Raw genomic sequence first — 10,745 nt, forward strand, 5'->3', positions numbered from 1 at the left:
TCCTCTGACTCTGTGACCTTAGACTTAACAGGTCTGGGTGGACAGTCTGTAGCAGCTTTGGACTTACTTTCAGGTAAGGTTTCTTAGCGGTTTCAAAAGCATTACCATCATCATCATCATCATCATCATTTGAAACTGTCAACTAAATCAGTTGTCATCTTTAGAAAACTTTACCAAGTCTACCTTAGAGTCAGTAATGACTAACTAGGTTTACATGCAGGTTAACTCTCTATTTTAAGAGAAAATTGTCTCTTTTATTAAATGAAATATTCTAATTAATTCAATTAAAGTCCAAAATGAGAGCTGAACATTTGGTTTATATGAGGCTAATCTGATCACATCAGACCAATTGGTGGTAAAGTAGATGTTTGGTATAACTTTCCATCTAAATGATCCCGAAATTATTTAAAGTATGTGAATTCCTTTGCATAGATAGATTGACTTGCTTCAATACATTTTAATTGTCTGTTTTTTCGCTCCAATATTCCAAAAGTTATGATGTAAAATATGACAGATGCACATGCGCTCTTTACTAACAGTGTGAACTAGCGGTCAGAATGTAATTCCCCTGTTTTTTTAAACAGTTCATTCTTGACCGTTCAGAGATAACTAACTGCAGCCTATATGTAACCCTAGTCACTGTCTGTCCAATTCGTGGATTAGACAAATAGTAAATGTGCTGAGAAGAACTATTCACGGGGTATAAATACTCACAAAGAAGACTTAAGTTATGAGAATAGTTTTCTCATTGTAAATGTGAATACAACTTATTCGGGTAAAAGGGTCAGCATCAACATAATTAGACTTCAAAGAATGATTACATAATCACACCACTCCCAGGATAGTAAAAGACATAAATATAGAAAAATATGTAATATATATATTTTATATACTGTATATGCATATAAAACTAAGTATCAGAAAGAGAACATAGGTTGTATCAACATAGAAACCAAGTGAAAATACAAAATGAGAGTAAGAACACAGCAATGCCCCTGCTTAAAAATCACAGCAGGTTGTACAGCAGCAAAGTTCCCCATACTGTTCTTTGCAGCTATGGAACAGGGGAAGAACAGTCATGTCCTCTTAGCCAAGAGAAAATCCTGACATGAACAATCTCTATTGACTTCACTCCGAATTAGGAATGGATCCTCGGTAAGAACGGCTTTTTATTTCAAGTGACTTTCATATTTAAATATCTCAAAACGTACAACAGGAGAAAGGTGTTTACTGCATTTAACTGTCGTGACACCACTATTTCTAGAGATGGGCGTCAGGAGTTCTCTTGCAGAAGAGTGTGTCAAAAGCAAAGTAAATAGCTACTGTTTCAGAGTTACCAACACCGGCAGCAGCACTTCTCGTGACCCAGCAGTAGGAATGATTTCTATTTGGACGGATTTCTCAATGTGAAGTAACAACGTTGGCAGTGGGAGCTTTATTGTTTCGGTAATCTGTAATATACAGGAAGTAAGTTGAATTGCATTTCACTTTTAAGGACCGCTCTCATTACACTATATCCAATATGGATTACCTACCTAAGAGTGGCATGTAAAGGAAAGAGGCAAAACATCACCCAGTAAGTGCTGTGGCATACTTATCAGAGAGTATACCATCCTAAGGCTAAGTGTGGTCACACCACATTTAATCATCATGCACTTGAGCCCCAGTAACTTTAGAAATGCAAGAGTAGTTTCTATCTGTCATCATCTCCAATTCTAGGACTCAATTTACCTATGAATTGTTTTCTTTTATACTGTAGCTTAACAGTTTCTTTTAAGTGCTTTATAATGAGACACTGGGCAACGTCAGATCTGCTCAATCCAAACAAATCTGGCCCAAAATTATCCTTAATCATTTTTCAGGTTTTACATTTTAGTCCTCCCAAGTCTCCCTTCTGTTGAAATCAAGTATAATTCAACTCTCATGCATTTCAAAATAATATAAGCAGAAACTGTGAATCATTTCTCTGTTCAACAGGGCTACAGAGACACCAACAGGATCACATGTAGCACCTTCCCAACAGCTTCCAATGTCTTCAACAAACATTGAAGACAAACAAACACTGACAAATTCCACAATTTCTTAACCAAGATACAAAGCACAAGTCAGCACATGGATGAGCCATTATGACAGCAAATTTAAGATGCATCAGATGTGCTCCACCCTGCAGGTGTCTGCAAGTAGGTTGACAAAAATGCACAAAAGAACCTCTTCAATATATTCTAGCAAAGATTTAAATACAACTTCTGACCTAATGGTGGAGTTTTAAAGTTCTCAAACTAGTGAAAAATGTAACTGAAAAATGTATTTTTCCTGGAGAGAACTGACTATTTTCTAAAACTAAATACTAAACTATTTGGCATGACTGAAGACTGTGCAAAACTTTGCATAATCAGGACAGAAATATAAACAATCCTGTATCACTACTAGAGCCCTTGGTCATAATGCTGCATAATGCAGAGCTCCATACGGACCATGAGGGGTCATGTAGAGGATTTCACTTCAACAGGTGATTTTTTTTTTTTTTACTGCTTTACACCTTCTGAAAGAGAAGAGGAACATCAGTGCTGTGATTGGCTGGCTCTTAAAGGCATGTGGTTGCAGACCACTGGTAACTGTGGTTATGAAGAGGTGTCCACCTGACCTCACAACAAATCTTCTGTGTGTTAAACTACATGTGAGATAATAATTTATACAGATCAATCATAGATCCTTTTCAAGGCAACAGCTTCAAATGCTCAATTTGGCAAAGGCTTTGTAAATAGCTTGACTGTCACATATACATTACTTAAATCTCTCAGGTTTTATGCTTAATAGCAATAAGTATCAAAGCTGTCTTAGGCCACTGCTGCCACATTAAGGCATATCAAGCACTTCTTCACACTGGAGTAAAAGCAAATCTCTGCTATCAGTCAGGGAGGTAGGGTCACAGAGGCCCATTACCCTGCCGGTGCTGGGGGTCTGAGAGGGGGGGGGGGTTGCACAGTGCACAGACAATGTAGATTGTGTAAGAGAGACAGAAGGAAGGAGACAGAGTTGTGAATTCAGCATAACATCACATAGAGCTTGCCACCCCATTCCATCCTTCAGTCTTAACTACTGAGCGTCCTCTCAGCACAGGATGAGTGGGTTCAGGCGGGGTCAGAACCGGGAAGGACCAGGCAGGAGAAAGAGAGCCCAGTCCTGTCGACACTAGGAGGGAGCTGAGAACGGGGTCGGGCTGGAGTTGTTGTGGTTGGCGGACTTGACGATGGTGATGACGCTGGTGGTGGCCACCTTGCCCGGCGAGAGGGGCCCGCGCGTCACAGTCCGGGCAAAACACTGCAGGGCCTCATACTTGGCTCGCAGGGCATCCAGCTCCAGCCTCATGCTGGCGTTCTCGCGGGCCAGCTTGTCCACCTCTAGCTGCAGCTCTGTCTTTTGTCTCTCCAGCTCCTCCTTCTGGGTGACGCGTTTGATGCGGCAGCTGGCGGCGTAGCCCCGGTTTTTCAGGGTCCGTCGCCGCTGCTTCAACCGCACGACGTCCTCCTTGGTCAGCCCACGCAGATGCTGGTTGAGCTCCCGCACGGACATGGCCACCAACTCATCGTCGCTGAGTGCGGGGGCATTCTCGCCTACCTCCTTCTTGACCTGCAGGACATGAGCAGAGGGTGAGGAACAAGAGCATGACTATGTCCAATGAAACACTCCTCAGACTTCGCACACTTACCTTTAAAGCTTTACTCGTCTTAAAATGAGTCGTCATTCCCTGCATGCAGACAACTGGCCAGAATCTCACAGAAGACACACTGAGAAGTAAAGAGAAGAAGAAACTAAGTGACTACATCACTTCAATCAAGTGAAACAGTGTATTGCCATATTATTTGCTCAAGCTCTGTACTCTCATACAATTTAGAGAAATATATATTTAATTTGAATATTTCAATTTGTACTCCACTACATTTAAGAGGGAAATATTGGACCTTTCAAACTAAAAAAAACATCACTGTCACTTAAATATCATGTAATGTTACAGATGTAACTACCTGAAGTTTATAGTTGAAATTGGCTCCCTTTTGACCATCTACAACATTAAAATGCTGCTTACATATTAATGCATCAGTAATAATAAAACAACATGTAATAATATATCCCTCCCTGGTGATATATGCTGCATTATGAGTTCTCTTACTCTTGACACTTCAAGTACATTTTGTCTAAGCAAGACTCTGAATACAGGACGTTTGTTTGTAATTGAGTACATTTCAATTACTCTATTGATACTTTTACATCAGTAACAGATCTGAACACATCTTCCCCCTGTGCGTATTATTGCACGTTGCAGCTACTGAGCACGGCATTGGAGAGAAACTGGCTCTGACTCCAGTCCCTCCTCCCCTGTAACTTCACTTTGAAGACATCACAACAACATTCCAGGGTTATGTCATGTGTCAATATTTGTGTCTGTGTGGTGGTAGTGCCACACACACCAGTAGAGGGCAGCATGATACCGTTAAAACACCAGCACTGGAGCGCGCCTTTATTTACTTGTAAGAGGAGGAGAGCCTTGACAATGTAGTTCACTAGACCAAGCGAGATTAGAAACAGGCAACCTCTCTCTCTCTCTCTGTCTCTCTCTGTCTCTCTCTGTCTCTCTCTGTCTCTCTCTGTCTCTCTCTCTCTCTCTCTCTCTGCCTCTCCTTCTCCATAGGACTTTGCATGTAAGCTCTCTGCCTATGTGATTTTTGCTGGGGCAGTTTTTAGAAGAGCTTCTCTGTACTCATTACAGTGAGGCACATGCTTTCCAGACTGCCGCCACGGCCAAAAAAAGCGAGAGCGCTGAGCTGTGATCCTGTGAGAGGCACACATCCCCCCAAGGCTCCATTTCAGGACCTGCAGACCAGCCTGACTACGAGTGCACTGTTCCATGCTCGACTGCTGCCATGGAAACACCCTGCGAATGGGCGTGGGAGTGTGAGTCACATGGTCACCAAAAGGATAAACAAGTCTCATTCATAACCGCAAACACAACCTATACATAGGACGAATAAGAGGCACTAACTTGTCCTGATAACTTAAAGGTACCCTGCACAGGGGGAAAAAAAAAAAAGATCCATCAGTTTGTCTGTGATCTTTCTCTTTATCCTGTTACTTCCTTTGATTTATGTGAATGTCTCTGGGTCTGCAGGGACACAGCCAGTCCACACCACTCTGCCTCCTCATCACAGACATTAAAACAGATCATCACATCAGCATAACATTTACAGTTATGCTGAACTTTACACGGCCGTAGATATGCATGTGGAAAATTCCTGGAGATAGAGTGTCACAGAGAAATAGTTTCCTTTATAGTCACTGATGTATTTTTGCTGTGAGACAATGTAGTCTATCGATTCAGGGCTGGTTGGATCCTCTTACACTGGGCTTTCCTGAGCTGCTCTATGCCCTTATTTAACTCTGGTGGATATATTTAGCCCACAGTGCTGACACAAATTTCTGCCAACTAAACAATTTAAGTGAGCATGCGATAAGCGATACCTCGGTAAGAGGGCAAATATTCTCTGCAGTCCAGTTAGCAGCAGCTTTCATGGAAGAAAAATACTCTGGGTGTGGCTTGTTCCTTTTGGGATATTTATCACGTTTCTACATCATATGGCTACAGATAGTGCTAATGCAGGACTCTGCAGATGCTGACTGAAAGCAATTGTGTAGTGAAGATAAAAAATAAAAAAAACAGCTAAACCTCCAGCCACATAAACTCCTGTTAAGAGAATTAGAGAACATCTGTTGCTGTCTCCGATGTCCTTGATTCATTTTGCAAAACATGCAGCAAAGAATTGCATAATTAAAATTTCAGCAGATCGACTCAAATAAAACATTCCTCGACAGCAAGTTGGCCTAAATAGCCTAATTTAAGTGGTATTGCGTCAGAGGGGGTCCCTGGGTATATTCCTTGCGAAAACCATGGAAAAGTGGTGTGGGGCCTCCCTCCCTTCATACAACAGGCCTCCAGCTTGAACCAGGAGGTCAGGTTGTTTCTCTGAAATTCTTTAGGCATGTGCTTATGTTTTTGCAACTAACACAGAGCCAAGGTTTTCCTGATCAAAATGCCAACGTTTCCTCAGAGGAAAAACAGCAATTGTATTACCCAGCCAAATCAACTCTTTATGATTTTGCCCCACAGACGATAAATCACGTCTTCCCATTCTAGCACAAAAAAGAAACTACTCGTAGTTGTTCCATAACAGTAAGAGAAGGAGCTGGCGAAAAACACCTCCAAAGAGAGGCCGCAGATGGCGGGTAAAGAACAAAAAAAACTACATTCCTGAGTGAACACACATGTGCAAACCCTCACATGCACAGAGGCAATTCTTCGGCAGAGAAGGAACATGCAGTCTGAATATGTCCTGCGATGCACTCAGCTATGGGGGTGGAGTTCAGACAATCCCACTTGTAAAACAACGGCTGCAAAATTCACAAAATGTCTGGAATTCAGAGGAGTCGCACGTCTTTCGCTTGCCCAAACAAATCAAAGGCAGCCTGTGTGCACATGTGTGCAACTCAGGAGTCCACCACCCCTCTTTGATGAAGGAACTGTAAACAAAATGGTCTATTTATCACTTTACTTTTCTACTTCTCTCAAACAGCAGACTATAATGTTTCAGTCGTAAAAGATGCTCCTTTGAGGAGTAATGCACCATTGACAGACCATTACAACAATGCAGATTTTAGCCAAGGAGTAACATGAGAGTTATTTCTCAACTAACTGTCTATTACAAACCATGTACACACATTTCATGGTTACGCTCGATTGTTAAGCCAGTGTTCCATTTGATGTGGAGAGCCGCTACTTTTTTTTTTTTGAAGATGAACTGACCCTTTTCAAGACCGTCATACCAGCAAACAGGAAAACAAGAAAAGGCTGGATTCTACATCTGCACAAAGCAACATGAAACTGAGCGGCTGTTAAAGAACAAATTCATGAAATCCTGTATATACTAACTCCATATGAACCTATGTACCTTTTTGTTCGCTGATTGCAAATGTTTATATTTTTAAAGTCAGGCATCTGGCCAAGTTCAAGGCTGCACTTCAGTTACAGCAGGTAACCGTGGGGCCCTGCCTTCTCCTAAAATAAACAGCATATCAAAGACTTGTGCGCTCATGCTCGAGTGATAAATGCAGAGTTGGCTTGTCTGGGCTCTTTGTTTTTCTACACAGTTTGGTAGTAGGAGAGCAGAACGTTGTCATGTTGCTGCCCTCGACAGTCTGATACATTCCTCTCACAAAACTCTTGCTTTTCTTGCATTTTTTTTTTTTTTTTTTTTGCAGAGGTTTCTCCACAGACCGGGGCGCGCATTCGCTCTGCTCTTTCTCCAGCGCAGCACATTTGGTGGGATATTATGTGAAGGAAATGGAGAGCATAGCTGAGCAGTGAGTCATGCTGTTTACTGGTAAAAGCGACGACCAGCGGCAGGGAATCACACCCTCCCGATCTGACGTTTCCTGGAAAATCCCGTTGTTTCATGGGGAGGAAGGAAAAGTACAGAGAACCTTGGAAATGGTTGGCATGAGCACCGGAACGTTTGTGCGGAAAGGGAGGAGAACTCTGCGAATATCTGAGCAAAGATATTCTCCCAAACAGGGACACTGGGACACTAGAAATGTCAAGAATGCAAAAAAAAAAAAAGACATACCTACCCAAGTTTTTACAACCTGGGAACCAATAATATGGGAAGCATTAGGGAAAATATTAATATTCTGTTCCCCAAAAGCTTACATTACATCACATTTCCTCACTTTCCAGCCTGACATACCAAAACAAACCAAAGATCTTTAGTTGAAAACACTGCTAATAATAATCCAGTACTATCCAGATTTCAGTGCTTCTCCTTCAAAACAGCTGGCTCGGCAGTGGCACAAACAGGAAGCGACAGCAAAACCATACATTTTGAGTGTTGTGGAGCTGTAAAGTGTGTGTTTGTGTTGGTGTGGATGTGCAGTTTATTGAGTCACGGTGGAATCAGGAAATTACAAAGGAAAACAATTGAATCAGCAAGTCTGCCTTATTGAAGGAATTCCCAATAACATGATCTCACAAAATAAATAGATGAGTGAGCTCGACACTTGCCACACCTCTGACCACGGTGAGGTGAAATCAGCGGGTCGAGATCTAGTCATTCTGACAGAAGAAGCAGGAAAAGACAGGATGCAAATCACTGTGGGTGGCAGACTGAGCAGTCTCAGACACAATAAAACTGTTATAGCCTGTATACACTCTGCTCGGCATGTTCGCCTGTGTATAAAATCGCCAGCTTCCAGATTCAATAATCAAAACTTTACACTTTTTTTTTATTATTCCAGTAAGAGGAGCAAAATACACCATAGTGAACGTGTCCCCTCTGAGTCATCGCATCACGAACCACAGCTATTTCACTTTCACAATACTCCACCACAACGTTTTTGCATTCTGTGTCGCTTTGATTAATCACCACAGAGCAGTAAAATGAGAAAGGGCATACAAACTAAACTAGATCCTGTGTCTTCATGGGAATTTCTCCCGATGTGCCTTGTCACTGTCACACACTACTGTGGTGGCAAAATGAGTCAGCCACTGTAACTTCTCTATCCAGAGAAGACATCATCAGTTTGGAGATTTAACCACATGTTAACCTCATGACAGAGGAGTGCATCCGCTCCCACCGCCCCTGAGAGCAGCCGACACTGTGCACCAACCAGAGACAACAGTGAATCAGAAAAGCCCCCTTTGGCAAAAAACTGTGGCCATCGAAGTGGAACAAGTTACTCAAAGACAAATATTTTCCATTTATTAATCACAATCGTTTTTAAAGGTCAAAAGTCCAAGTTATTTAGTCAAGGGCACATGACAAACAAACAAGGTAGCCCAGCAGTGATATTTCTGATGTAAAATTGCGTTATTGTTATTAGGTAATTATCAAAAAATAATTGTACTCTCATGACACAGTTTCTTATCTTTACTCAAGTCATAAAGATTTATATCAACCCAGAAATGATAGCTAAACAGAAAGATAAGATGAAGGCTTTTCTGTCTCCAGAGTGATTTACTGTTTGTGGAAATATGCACTCCTCCTGCTGTTCCGTGACTGCTTTTTTCTCCTGTGTAGGCCATTCAGCCCTGGTGGTCTAACTTCTCATCGTGCCCTTTGTCCCACATGTCTAAAATGCAGACCACGTGTTGTTTCCAATGTCAAAAGAAGGCTGGTATTTTGCATTAGCTATAGCAGCCTGTAATAAATCCCGCCTTGAAATATATTGCAGTGCAAGAAAATAAAGGAGGATGTGAAAATGATTTATAAGAATTTGTTTCAACAGAGCAGCCACTTAAGTTTATTTCACTTCCATTTTCCCCCAAAAGCTCAGAAGTAGGCTATAAATAAACCCCAACAAACAAAACAGACTATTTATATCTTATTATAACTCAGTAGTAGTCGCCTGTGCTATTATTACGTTTTGTAACAATAAACTTAAAGACATTAAGTTAAAGATATAACATTATATTCGTCCCAGTGACGTCGGTTTTAATCTAGTTAGGCAAAATAGTGTGAGATTTGAATACATTGTTCATTAAATGTGTTGAATACGCATGTGTTCACGTTTTCTGTGCTCGTTGCAGAATTTGTCAAGTTTATGACATTTTTTTGAACGGTAAGCTATATTAGATTTCACTGTCACATGAACTCAAATCATCTTTTTCCCTATAAATTACAAGTGAATGACTGAAATTCGGCAAAATAGTAATAAAGTAGAGAGTAGATTTACTTATTTTGCCTGTTTCTTCCTTCACCTCTTCTACGCGACTATGTCGAGCTCTGAGCCACCTTTTGTGCGGCATTGTGTTATGTTACTCCAACACAACACGTGTCCGCACTAAACAAACTACAAAGTCAACATCAACTTTCATAATAACCGACATCAAAATTTAGCCTGTACCCTACATGACGAGCAAGTGTGGCCACAACATAAGCCTGTCCGCATGCTCCAATATGTCACCGTGAGAAACTTCAGCAATTTTGTAGGGAATGTCAAAACATCTTCTCCCCCCCCCCAAAAAAAAAAAAAAAAAAAAAAAAAAACAACCTCACCTCTGTGGACGGACCGGACCGGAATGCGTAAAAAAAGTGGCGGAGTAGGGTCCTGATAGAGGCGACGCAGTAACTTGACACAGTTGGTGTAGAGCGTCCAGCGGACGAGCAGCGGTGTATCCTCGTACTAAATTAACTACAAAACAACAACAATGTACCAACATTCCACGCTCTGCTTCCGCAAGCACTCACGTCACCGATTCCTCGTGACCGCCCCCTCCATTCATGAAAATAACTTTCTGCTGACGTCAGTCTGGGAAGGGGGGCCGGGGGGAGGCCATAAATAGAAGATAGATACTGCTGGCGACTGCTTTTGCTTACTTTACAAAACTAATTTGTACAAAGTCACTTCACGGTGCCGCCAAAAAGAAAAAAAAAAACTCATAAGTTTCAAAAGGAAATCATAAACTTGCTGCTCTCACAGTCTCCTCTTCTCACTCTGTTATGGTCAGGTCTACACTACAAGGTCTTCAAAAAATGTGCATTAACTGAGAGAAAACCACCTCCTCCCTCCATCTGACTTGGGAGCAGCAGCAGCAGCATTCCATTCCTGAGGAAAGTATGTGGTGTAGTAGCCCAGCAGTCACAGGATTTCTCTTATTTTAACTGCACTACTGCCAGTAACGTCACAGGTTATTCTGG

The 10,745-nt window shown here is 41.6% G+C and overlaps 1 protein-coding gene across 1 annotated transcript; it reads right to left on the reverse strand.

Moving 5' to 3' along the window:
• Positions 1–348: 348 nt before the first annotated feature.
• On the reverse strand, positions 349–10,213 carry mafk (MAF bZIP transcription factor K). Its single transcript, XM_022739356.1, has 3 exons — positions 10,104–10,213; positions 3,710–3,788; positions 349–3,630 (listed from the first exon to the last, which is right to left on the reverse strand). Exons 2-3 carry the CDS (start codon positions 3,752–3,754, stop codon positions 3,193–3,195), a joined length of 483 nt encoding a protein of 160 aa, XP_022595077.1. The 5' UTR covers positions 3,755–3,788; positions 10,104–10,213; the 3' UTR covers positions 349–3,192.
• Positions 10,214–10,745: the final 532 nt, after the last annotated feature.

The sequence above is a fragment of the Seriola dumerili genome, unplaced genomic scaffold (assembly GCF_002260705.1).
Source record: "Seriola dumerili isolate Sdu_G_001 unplaced genomic scaffold, Sdu_1.0 BDQW01000044.1, whole genome shotgun sequence".
Classification (NCBI taxonomy): Eukaryota; Metazoa; Chordata; class Actinopteri; order Carangiformes; family Carangidae; genus Seriola; species Seriola dumerili.